Genomic DNA, 13,203 nt, shown 5'->3' on the forward strand with positions numbered 1-13,203 from the left:
GAAAGTCTACGTAATTCTGTAAGTACTTTGAATGTGTGAGTGAGACAGTATGTAATAAACGTCTCACTGTTTTTCACAGTACAGTAATAATCTATCACCCCCTGTTCAGACCTGCCACTTCACACTGTGAACCTTCTGTTACTATGCTCCAACACAGTGTCCTAAATGCCACAAGAAGCTTGCAAAAGGAGGTCTACTGTACAGATTACACACTGCCAAATCTGTGAGCTATGCAACAATCGTAACAATCGTGGCTTCCAAGAGGCAAGAATAAAGAAGGTGAGTTAAGAGCTTTCTGCAAAGGATCAACAATGGCAGCTTGGTGGTGCTGGGATTTGAACTTCCTCCTTCCTCTTTCACTATTACTCACAGCAAGGCAATACTGGAACATCCCCAGTTCTCAGCAAACTACACCACCACTTTGACTAGTCAGACTTCACATTTTATTTGTCACACAACACTTCCTTCTGGCAGCCAGTCAAGTCTGACAGGTTTCACCTCAAGGAGAGTGAAGCTATGGATTTATGATCCGAACACTGTCTATGCTTTGTCACTCACTCCTTATTTATTTAGCTTCTGGGTTTCTGAAAAAATGTGATTTCTTCTATAATTTTTCAACTGTATTCGAAGAAATTCCCAAATGAACCGAAAACATGCAAATGTTATTGAAAACAGAAGTCTCTAATGAGTTCTGTGTGTTCAGAATCAGCATTAAGCTCATTTTTATCGATATTTAAGTTGTTTATAGATTTTTGCATAAGTCAAATGGATTTCAGAAATGCTGACTTTGTTTATACTACATATTTCTTTACTTAATAGCGTAAAAATTTAATTCAATCATTACATTTGTTTAATCAAAATAAATATGCTATTTTATCTTTCAAGTACAATTAATATATAAAAGTGGCATGGCAACTCTACTGTCACTAGCCACGCCCCCCCTCGACACTCGCAGAACCTCGCCTTCATACTAATCACCTTCACCTGTCTCCAATCTACACCCCTTCCTTTATAAGGCCCCTGTGCACACCCACTCACTGTCCGATCTACGGTACATTCTGGCAATCATTCCTGGACTACCTGTGTTTCGGAATATACCCGTTTTCCGGTACATGCTGCTTCCTAGCTTCTGTTTGTTTCCCAAGACTAATAAACGTCCTATTCGTATTCTGGTTTCCGACTCTCGATCAAAGCGTGATAGATCGGACCTATACCAAACACTCACCTTAATGGATCCGCAACCGGGTTCTGTTTCGGATCCCATCAAGGAACTTGACGCCGCTCTCCAGGAGGCTTTCACCGCCGTCTGGGATACGGATAGATGAGGGGAAGGTGAAGGCGGTGCGGGACTGGCTCCACCCCAACATCACCAAGAATGCTTCCTGGGGTTCACCAACTTCTACCGCCGGTTCATCCAGGGCTTCAGTCTGGTCACCGCCCCGCTCACCTCTCTGCTGAAGGGGAAGGCCAAGACCATTACGTGGATCCCTCCTTCTCCCCCGCGGAACAGAATTACGACATCGGGAACTGGGTATTGGCTGGACCACAAGAACCTCCAATACCCGTGAGAAGCCAAACGCTTAAACCCCCTGGCAAGGAAGATGGGCGCTGTTCTTTACTCGCTTCGGCTGCACCATCGCGTACCATCTGGGCTCCAAGAACGGCAAGGCGGACGCCCTGTCCCGGGTTTATGGCCCCGACGAACCCACGGATCCTGAACCCATCATCCTTCCCAAGCTGATCCTTTGCCCCATCATCTGGAAGTTAAAGGAGATTTGAGCAGCGGCGCAAGGAGAGCCCACCCCCGTGGGGTTCCCGGAAGTAAGGACATTCATCTCCGGGCCATGCGGTCAGTCCCTGCTGAAGTCGATTTATGAAACCCCAGGTTCCGGTTATCTGGGGAAAATACAAAACCCTCCTCCTAGCCCAAGCCGCTACTGGTGGCCTGGAATGAGCGGGGAGTTCTCCCGATTCATCCAAGGCTGCCCCGTCTGTGCCATCTCGAAGACGCCATCACATTTACATGCAGGTAAGCTGGTCCTCCTGCTTATCCTGCAATGGCTGCGGTCACACCTGGGGATTGACTTCATCACCGAACTGCCTCGTTCGGATAGTAACACCTGCGTCCTTGTGGCCATGGACCGCTTCTCTAAGACCTGCAAGCTGGTCCCCCTCTGTGGCCTGCCCACAGCTTTAGAGACTGCCGAGGCATTGTTCCATCATGTCTTTCAGAACTTCGGCTTTCCCGAGGAAATCGTGTCCGACCGGGGACCCCAGTTCACATCCCATGTGTGGAAGGCAAAAAGTAAAAGTAAAGCCTTTCATAGGAAGATGAAAACTGCTCTATGCCATCATTGGCACCTAAATACCAGCCACTGAGAATCTTCATCAGTAGATGTCTATGCAGAGCACATAAAATCATCAGCAACTCCTCCCTTGCTAGTCGCAAACTGTTCAACCTCCTACCATTCAGGAAGAGATACAGGAAGAACCAGCAGGTTCAGGGTAGCATCTTCTGAATAAACATAAACCTACCAAACTCTACACTACATCATTAGAACACTGATGTTTCACTGATGTTTTTACTGACTGTAATTATCATAAATTTCTGCTCCATTCTGTCATCCTGTATCTTCTCTACATAATTCTGCATAATTGTAATCATAGCATATCCTAGCTAATCTTTATACAGTGGAACCCACTTATCTCGACCTCGGTTAACTCGACAACCCTATTAAGTCGACTTTTTGAAGTTGAACAGCCAAATTCTTGCTTTTTCTAAGCATTTATTAATCGGTTATGTCGCCGAACCCTAATATCTCGAGCACAAGGGGGGAACTCGCGAAAGTGGCGAAAAAATCAAACCTTACAGCTGCTACAGGTGTTGTATTGTATACTGGTGAATCTCTGCTGTTAGTTACTGCACATATGCCTTTTGTTGTTAAATGTTATGCGATGAACGGGAGGCGAAAGTAGAAGCGCGGCGCTGAACAGCACACGGGAGAACGTGGGATGAGCAGCAAAAGCATAGAACGAACAACGGCAGGATCGGGGGAAACGGCGATGCGCTTTGGGAAGAAAAGAGCAGCCGTTGAGAGAGTGCCGGTGGGAAGGCACGTACCGGGATACGCATGAGCGATAACAATGACCGCCGTGAACCAACATATACCAACAATAACGGACAGTGAGAGTGTGGAAGTTTAAATACGAGCTGGTGATGATGCTAAACGAGCACCATATGTGCGCGATTGAAGCCAGGAGCTTCAGAGAAAGCGGCCGAGAAAAGCACCTGCCACGCCGAAGGGGGCGCTGAAGGGGGCGTGGCAGGGGGATTCCTGACAGATAAACATGTACTGTATGTATTTTTATAGCATGCCTTCATCAAACAAATCGCGGCAACGCTGTTGTGTAAAAAACCGTCCACAAAACACATGCATGCACATTCTCATTTATTAACGCACATCATGTACATAAAGAAATTTTAAGCACGTTAATATACTGCCGCCATATTGATTTTCGTTTATCTCGATCATCGGTTACCTCGATGCTTTTTGCCAACCCCCTAGGACATCGACATAACCGGGTCCCACTGTATATTCATGCACTGTGTATTATCTTGGGTACTGTTATATATAAGGTACATACTCCATATTTACATATTTCACATAAATATCACATATTTATTTATTATTGACTTATTTTTAAATATTCAGAATATTACCTATAGTGTTCTTTAATAACATCTTGCATTTATTGTAGATTAAGACAGTGGCCGGACATCAGGGCCATCAGAATCACTGACTTACGTTTTAATATATATTTTTTCCATGAATATGTATTAAATTTTATTCCCAATAGTCTATTTTCTCAATTTCATGCCATTTCTTTCAGATGCACAGCACATTGGAGCAGCGCATTTGACTGAAAACATTTTAGTTTAAGTTTCAGACGTGTTGCCAGAGTCAAAGGGGTCAAACTGACGTAAGTCCATCACTGTGAACACTGCAGCAGTCATATTGATTAAAATCTATGTTGCAACAAGCTGTTACTTTAACCAATCACTCGGCTTACTCCAAGTCCACCTTAAAGGCATCATGTTGGCCTTTCCACATCCCTTAATTGAATGGTTAAAGTGTGCGCTTATCAGCTCTCAAACTGCATTTGCTTTAACGTGCACAATCGCAAATATATTTGTGTGGATTTAATAGCTTTTTCTTCATACCACACAATTTGCCTTACCTTTTAAATCCCCAGGAAAACACTCAAAACCAGGTAATGCACTGAAAAAATGCACAAAAATGCAAAATAAAAATCCTGAGGTGATGTATTGCTGCTTCTGCTAGAGATGATGTACACATTAAAGCTGTGGCTACCAAGAAAGGAGACTTGTTGAATTGTGTAAATTGGGTTTCTGGCTTTAGTAATAGCATTTATTCTCCCTGCATGAGATACCTGTCTGTGATGCAGCTTTCTGTTATACTGCACCTCAGTAATAATGATGGTTTCTATAGCCGTGGCATAATGGTAATGATCGTATGAAGAGGTAGATTAGGTAGGACACCACTGAAGACCTATGTGTAAAATGCAAAGCCCACCACTGTATTTAGACATTTGTGCTCAACAGCTTCTGGACATCTTCACTGCCCATAGACTAGTTATTACTTATATAATTTCATATTTAACTGTTTGTAAATAGCACCTGATAAATGCTGAATCTATCAGCCTGTCTCTCTGTAAAAGTACATAAGTTGATCATGTGTTTTTGTCACATTTATTTTTGACACCATTCCCAGAAAAAAAAAAACATGCCACTGAGTGTTCTCTATTTTGACCTTCAAGGGAAACCAATAAAGATCATATACATATACATATGTGAGTCAGTGCATTAAAGTAATTAATTTCCCAGGTTGGTCAAAATATCTAGGAAAAGGGGTCAATGCTGGTCACTATTAGATATTTTAATATTTTATTCACTGATAGTCACCATGGTTTCAACGGTATACGCAGGTTAGCATTATATTCCATACTAAATATACAGTATATAAAAAGAAAGCTATGTAACAAATATCTTCCTGGTAAAATGAGATACATTGCCCATACTGACCACAAATCAAAGTATTGTTAATAATAAACATTCTGTACAAAAATACGTGTGTATTTAAAGGATCTAAGTGCGGCATCACTGTTTGATAGTATCACCATATCATTTAAACAATATCTTTTTTTAAACAGGGGCACACTGGCACAGTGGGAAATGCTGCTGCCTCACAACTCAAGGGTCTCTGGTTCAGTCATGAGCTCAGGATACTGTTTGAATATGCATTCCCTCCTGCTTTTAAAAAACATGTAGATAATTTAGCTATGCTAAATTGTAAATGTGTGTGCATGGTGAAACTGACTACGATAAAGTGGTTTCAGAAGAGGAAAGAATTAATTACACTCTTTTAGAGTACAGTAATCCCCCGTTTATCTTGGTGGTTACGTTCCAAAACTGCCCACGATATACAAAAAAAACGTGATAAACGGACGCCACCCCAAAAATGCTATTTTATGTTTATGGTACTGTACTGTATTAAGATTTTACTTCATTTTATAATCAATAATTACATTTTTATTCAATAATTTCATTATTTTAGCATAAAACGGCATAAAAACAATTCCTTATAACTGTTTTGGTCTATCGTGTTATCCGTGAGAGGCCGGGAAATTCAGAGAAACAAATTATTTATGTGGCAAATGCAATTCCACAATAAACCGGGAGCGCGAGATTCAAACCACGGTAAAGTGGGGGATTACTGTACACCCATTGTGTATATGAAGGACTTGTAGAAGTGTTTTAAGAAGTCCATAAAATAATCACTCTAGTATTAAAGATGAGATTACAGTCACTCCTATACTAGACTTTGTTATGCTCACATTTCTGAACACACTTACACACCCTTCAGTGCCTGGAACAGAGCAAACATAGCTACACAATAAACCTGTGGCACTAACCTGCCTACGCCTCAGCCCCCACAGCGAGAGGAAGGAAGCCTACGGTTCTTTATGGACCGTGTTTTAAACATCAATACAAATCCTTTGGGGAGGTTGTGAAGGACGTGCATTTTACAACAAATTTCATGCATTAAAAACAGTATGCACACAGAGGAACAACTGTACACTATCCATTTTATCAGTTTTGTTTAATCATGCATGTTTAATCACTGATGATCATGCCAAACATCATTTATTGAGGAAAATGGTTCTTAGTGGCATGGTTCTAAGTGCCAGACATGGTGGTTTAAGTATTTCAGAAACTGTTGGTCTTCAGGGATTTTTCTAGAGTTTATATGTTTAAAAAAAAAGGGAAGAAAAAAATAAATCCAGTGAGCAGCGGTTCTGGGGGAAGAAATGCTTTGTTGATGAAAGCGCTCAGAGGATAACTAGCAGACTGATTTAAGTTGACAGGAAGGCTGTGACAACTCAAATAAACTCTCTTTACAACCACGGTGAGCAGAAAAGCAACTCAGAACACATCAGGCCTTGAGGTGGATAGTTTTAACAGCAGATGACCACAACAGGTTGTAATCCTCTCACCCAAGGGGCTATACTGGGAGCAGGGTTACAGACCCAATTGAATCATGCCACATGATTGGCTTGTTGGATAACTGCTCGATTGTAGACATGTACAGATGTTCCTAATAAAGTGGCTGATGAGTATACATAAAAATCCAAAAAATGCAATGTGTGAAAGAATGTCACATTTTAAAATGAGGTTCAGTGTAAAGATCAACACTGTATTCTGCAAATTCAGTAACGTTCAGTAAGGCAGCACTTCTTCAGTTTTTCTACCTCTGCAGTAAGTTTCTCTATTTTTTCCAAAATGCAAGCCTGTGCACATGTTTATGTGTACGGCTTATGTATATGTCTTATCGCATCATTGCAATAGCAATGATGCATAAACTGGTGCAATGACAGATGTGGAATAAACTCATCAGCAATAAACACGCTATCCCGAAGACAGATTAAGACTCCTTTGAATACATTATGTGCCTTCTCTGAGTTACATTTGTGACTGCAAACATAATCTGGCTCAAGCACTGCACAAGTGTTAGCAATAGAACGGGAAATTTGATTATACTTGATTATGCCACTCTCCACAATGGGAAAACTACATGTTTTTCAACGACTAAATGACAGTGAGTCACTGGCATTTCCTTGACATGCTAAAACCTATCACGGTCTGAAGCAATGACTTCTACTAGTATTTCCGTTTTCTACTTGTTTTTTTTACTTCAGTCAAATGCATACACTAAACTGCAACACTAAATTCAGAGGAAAAAGCTCCTCAAACAAGCATCTGTTGTCACCCCATTTAAATACTGAGCCACAAAAAATCCTTGCTGCCATACCCACACTTTCAAACACTTGTAACACATCCAGAGCGTGCACACTCACATGCTATCTCAAATTAGAAATCCAAGGTCATATTATCATGTATCTGAGACTCTAAATTCCTGTACTCAGGCCCATCAGCAGGCAGACTACAGTAATACACACATGCACAGACACAGACACACACACACACACACACACACACACACACACACACACACACACACACACACACACACACACACAGATGATGTCAGTGCCTGGGCAAGTGGCCCAGGAGATCATTTAACTGGATAAACATAATAGTAGGGTTCTGAGCAAAGGTCCATCAAAACACAGAAAAGACATCTTTGGCTCTCTTGAGGAAAAAAACAAAACAAACAAAACCAACCATGTTTTATAATTATTAATGCTGTCATTTTTGTGGTAGCTAACTTCTGCTATTTCACTCTATATGCACACTTTTCTATGCTTTTATATAATGTAAAAATCTTTAAAACAAAAGACCATAAAAAAATCTATGGTTGTTGAGGTTGTCCTACCAGTGCAACTTCCTTTGAGACCTTGCTGATGAAGGTTTTTAAGAAAATGATGAATGATTCCTTAAATAACCTTTATGCCAGTAAGAAGCCCCAAAGATTAAAGCATATTTTGTATTTGTATTATTATTATTATCATTATTATTATTTTATTTTTATTTATTTTTTTTTATAGAATATGCTTGATTAACCTAAAAACACGTGAGGTGCTTGATGTCGTCTCACCAGTGCATCCTGTTAAAGTGCCTCTTTAAACGCTGCTTCCAAAGATCACTAGTAACCTTTAGAGTCTCTTATATTAAAGAAATTAGTTTTTGTATGGGACAGTAAAACCTGTTGCTGGTCCAGAACTATGTTTCCGACTTACCACTTGCATTTTTCCCACACACGAGATGTTGATAAGGCTGAAGGAGCCCGTACAGCTCGGAATCGTTGTTGATAGCTTGCTCAAAAGCCTCCAGCGTGACCGCTGCTGGCATGCCGTTGCCCTCCTCCAGATGTGCGCTGATCAGAACGCGACTCACCACCTCGCGGAAAAGGCTCTCCATGCAGGCGGTCAGGTAGATGGCGGCGTGCTCGTTGACCCTCAAAGCCACGCTGCTGTCCACCATCCAGCGGAAGAATCTCCCGATGCTGAAGACGAGCCCGCAGCGCTCCGACTTGCCGCGGCTGTATTTGTCCTCCGTGCCCATGGTGTACATGGAGAGCGCGCCGAGCGCGGCGGCGGCACAATTCGCCGCCACGGTCCACGAGAGCACGATTTTGACGGCGCTTTGCACTTCGTACCGGGTGCAGCGCGCGTAGCGCAGGCACAGCCGCCGCGCCTCCATGGCTATGCGCACAAGCGCGCGGGTCAGCAGCGACGAGAGCCGGGCAAGCAGCTCGACGCTCGGCGCGGCGCATCGCGGGTCGCCATGCTTGCTGAGCACCTCTTGGACCTCCGCGAGGCTCCACGGCACCTCGTCGAGTTCGGGGAGCCTGGCGCAGTGGTCCGGGCACTCCAGCGTCTCGCCGTCGTCGACCGGCGCGGCGTTCACCGTGTCCGTGCTGCCGCGGCGACTGCGCATGCGGTCGGTCAGGCGGCAGCAGCTCGCTCCATGTGCGTACGCTCCGTGCGCCTCGGGACAGCAGCACAGCGACGAGCTGGACGACCTGAACGAGTCCGCCGCTCCGCCGTAACCCGAGTCGAGTGTCAAATCCTCCAGGGTCCTCGTGACCGATTTAGCCCTCTTCGACATGGCTGCGCCGCATAGTGTCCCCCGAGCTCGGCGCCGACAGAAATAAAGTTGAGAGGAAAGACAAGACAGACGGATTGGATATATACGATGACACCGTGCCGCTCGGAAAAGTGAAATAATGAGTACCAAAGGCTTGAGGTGACGTCGAAAGTCGCCTGCAGCGGTGTGTATGGCGCGCGCACTGCGCCGCAGTTAAGAAGCTGTGCAGAAGGAGGGGCGATAAAAGAGATGAAGAACACATCCGAAACACTCGTGTGAAAACTGAACCACTGTAAACAAGTCCACATAACGGTACTGAAACCGTACTAGTATCCTTCACAACTCGTATTGCTGCACTAAAACAACCTATTGCTTACTATAGTCCAGTTATTTGCTGGATTATGTGGTTTTTGGTCACCAAATCAGTACCTCTATTTCCATTCTTCCACTTCCATTTACGCCACTTTGTCTTAGCTGTTTTATTCCGTGAAAGCTTCAAAATGCATGCAGGAGATGCATGCTATATGCTTTCATCAAATGCCCAAACCAAAAGGCCAAATTTCGATAGAGTTCAATGCCTCACATTCATCTTCTTTCCTTGATCAATTAGCTGTTTATAATTCTGTTCAAATGAAACATATGTCTCGAGAAAAGTGATATGGATAAGATGAACACCTGGCAAAGGCAACAAGACTCTTCTAAATGAATATTTAATGCCATGCATAATGTATCACATATCCTGAATAGGTTCGTTCTTGTGAGCTCTAAAGCATGTACAGTGTCTGTCAAGGTCATTTGGTTCTCTAGATGGAGCTGGAGATTAGAAAAACATTCAAATATTCAGCAACTGGAATATATTAAAGTTTATGAGAATGATGCTAAACATAGTGTCATTATTAAATCTAAGAGAACATGACATTTCAGATGAGAAAGTAGTTAAAGTAACTGCTTCTTAGAGATATATTATTACCTGTATGGTGAAACACAGGCTCAGTGTTTTTAACCACAGAGAAAGTGATTTCTAACAGAATACTCAACCCACTGATCACATTTTCTCACTAGTCTATATCATATTTATTAATTTGTCTTCTGCGCTCTTTACTTATTGTACATGGGTAGGTTAGTTTTCTGATGGCATACTGCCATCTAGTGTTCACTAGCGTCATTTTGTGATTACAAAAAAAATAAAAATTCTACACGTACTACATGAATCCTGGGAAAACAGTATATAATACTGAATATATCTTACAGAACTAACATGACTAACAAGGATGATGACTAGGATACAGAAGAAAAACATTAAACCCTCCCACATTAGTGTCATATTCGCCTTGATTTTGTTTAATTTCTTTAAGCAACCAACACCCAAAATATGATGCATTTTCATTGCAAGAGGCTTTATTGCTGTTGAAGAAAGTAGATCCTTTAAACCTAATTTGACCTTTTCAGCACTGCCTAGAAATACGTTAAATTTAGGTCAAATGAAATAAAAGAGTCTGATTTCCAGATCGCACATTTCATCTATAAAAAGGGAAAATAAGGCTAGCAATGTAATAATTTCAGCACAGTTTAGAAAAAGCAACTTACTTCAGCTAATTGTTGAATATTAATGCCTATTTCTTGCCTGGTTGTTCTGTACCTCATTTTATTGTTTACTCTATTTATTGCTGATCGATGAGCTATCCTGAATTCAATTACCACATACAAAATTAAATCTTCAATTTTGGGGGCAAAAAATGCTGGACAAGAACAATCAATAAATAATATCCTTACTTTGCATTCGAAAATCCTGAACTATGACATAACTATCATGTGCTAAATAATGGATAAAGTATTTGCATAAGTTTTGATTTAACTTTCAAACTTGCAATTCTGCTGAACTTTTACATAAGAAGTAAATATTTAGAAATGGCTAGGCATATAAAACAATAAAAAGTTATAGTATAAGGGCTTCCAGTGGCATGAAGTCTAAATCCAGAAATTAAATATAATCTTAATAAAGCAACAATTGTACATGGTGAGCTGCAGTGATTTGAATAATGATGTATGTATTAAACAAGAGCAGAGGGGAAATTCTCTAACAATATGCGTATATAGGAGAAAAGGTCTAGATGAACAAATGGTCATCAGGGTGTCAAAATGACATCCCAATCTAGTGAGGAACGGGGGAAAAAATTCACGTTTAGCAACAGTGTAATCAATGTTAGATGTAAGTATTTTAGCAGATTATTGTAACTTTTGTCCAGTAATTGAAATTGTTAAAAAAAAAAAAAATAAAATAAAAAGATTTATGCCTAGCCCTATATTATTGTCTTGAAGACCCCTACCAAGGGGTCTTCAAGACAATGCAGATTTTGCATCTGGTTTATAAACAAAATTCATTGATTGATTGATTGATTGATTAATTGATTGATTGATTGATTGATTGATTGGATATAATTTGTCGGAGGACTAGCAAAGAAAATGTTTTGGACAAAATCCAAGATGGTTGACAGTAAGTACACTTAAATTTCAGATATTTGTATATGTTCACTTTAGCATACTCCTGACACACACACACACACACACACACACACACACACACACACACACACACACACACACACACACAGTGAATTCAGCACAAATAATTCACGATACAAGAAGAAATTGTTTTAGGTCTGAACCACAAGGTGGCGCAGTCACAAAAAGTCTTGGGTACATTAATGGTACTGCAAATATTTTCAAGTTTAATGCTGATACAAAAATGTTTTGCTGTTCATGTGAGACACGTTGAAGATTGAAATATGCAGTAAGAGTTGGTGTTGTTTTATGGGAAGGAAGGAAGGAAAGAAAGAAAGAAAGAAAGAAAGAAAGAAAGAAAGAAAGAAAGAAAGAAAGAAAGAAAGAAAGAAAGAAAGAAAGAAAGAAAGAAAGAACAACAATTAGGTGCTTACAATCCATCTGTGACTTACATACACAAGTAAATATGAAAATTAAATATAGTGAAAATGTTGTTTCAAACAGCTTTTTTCCATCTACCATCACCCTACTGTACTCCAGAGATGGGAAGTAATGAAGTAATTTACTTCACTATTTCTTTTTCAGACAACCTTTTACTTTCACTCGTTTCACTTCCTTCCTATTACATTTTAAAAACAGATTAGTTACTTTAGTTTTAATCTATTTGGTGACATGATCAATATTTTTTCTTCTCGTTGCACACCATTTTCAGCCCATCAACCCATTTCTTGTCATTTTTTTTCAATCTACCACTGGTGTATCATTTCCAGGCTATCATGCACCACAGACTTTGGCTAGCCTATGAAGCTAACAACGAGCTGGGCAGAGGGCAACAAGAAGTATGTCTAACTTGGATGAGACAGAGGGTGTCAGCGATGTAAACATGACTGAGAACATACATTTCTGATCACCTGATCATTATCATATTTTCTATTATATAACATTTTTTGATAAAATTTGGAATCCTTTTGTGTTCATATATTAATATGATTCTGTTCATAATTCGGTTCTGTTCATAATTTTTATGGACAGAATTTCTAGGGGAAGCCAGGGGCCGGAGGGTGTCTCCGCTCTTTGCAGATGATATTGTCATGTTGGCTTTATCAGACCAGGACCTTCAGCAGGCACTGGGACGGTTTGCAGCCGAGTGTGAAGCGGCTGGGATGAGAATCAGCGTCTCCAAATCCGAGGCCATGGTCCTCAGTAGGAAAAGGGTGGCTTGCCCACTTCAGGTTGGTGGAGAGTTCCTGCCGCAAGTGGAGGAGTTTAAGTATCTTGGGGTTTTGTTCACGAGTGAGGGAAGGGTGAAACGGGAGATCTCCGCAGGGTGGCTGGGCGATCCCTTAGAGATAGGGTGAGAAGCTCGGTCACTCGGGAGGAGCTCAGGGTAGAGCCGCTGCTCCTCCACATCGAGAGGAGTCAGCTGAGGTGGCTCGGGCATCTGTTCCGGATGCCTCCTGGACGCCTTCCCGGGAAGGTGTTCCGGGCGCGTCCCACTGGGAGGAGACCCCGGGGAAGACCTAGGACACGCTGGAGAGACTATGTCTCCCGGCTGGCCTGGGAACGCCTCG

General features: G+C 41.6%; 1 protein-coding gene across 1 annotated transcript in view; it reads right to left on the reverse strand.

Annotated features, from left to right (window-relative positions):
• The window catches only part of btbd11b (BTB (POZ) domain containing 11b), a 65,871-nt gene extending 56,406 nt beyond the window's left edge, over positions 1-9,465 (reverse strand). Inside the window, exon 1 of the mRNA XM_083551890.1 lies at positions 8,281-9,465. Coding sequence (XP_083408016.1) covers positions 8,281-9,151 — 871 coding nt within the window. The 5' untranslated portion in view covers positions 9,152-9,465. The remainder of the gene's footprint in view (positions 1-8,280) is intronic.
• Between the last annotated feature and the right edge of the window lie 3,738 nt (positions 9,466-13,203).

This window comes from Silurus aristotelis (genome assembly GCF_946808225.1).
Source record: "Silurus aristotelis genome assembly, chromosome: 10".
In the NCBI taxonomy this organism is placed as follows: domain Eukaryota; kingdom Metazoa; phylum Chordata; class Actinopteri; order Siluriformes; family Siluridae; genus Silurus; species Silurus aristotelis.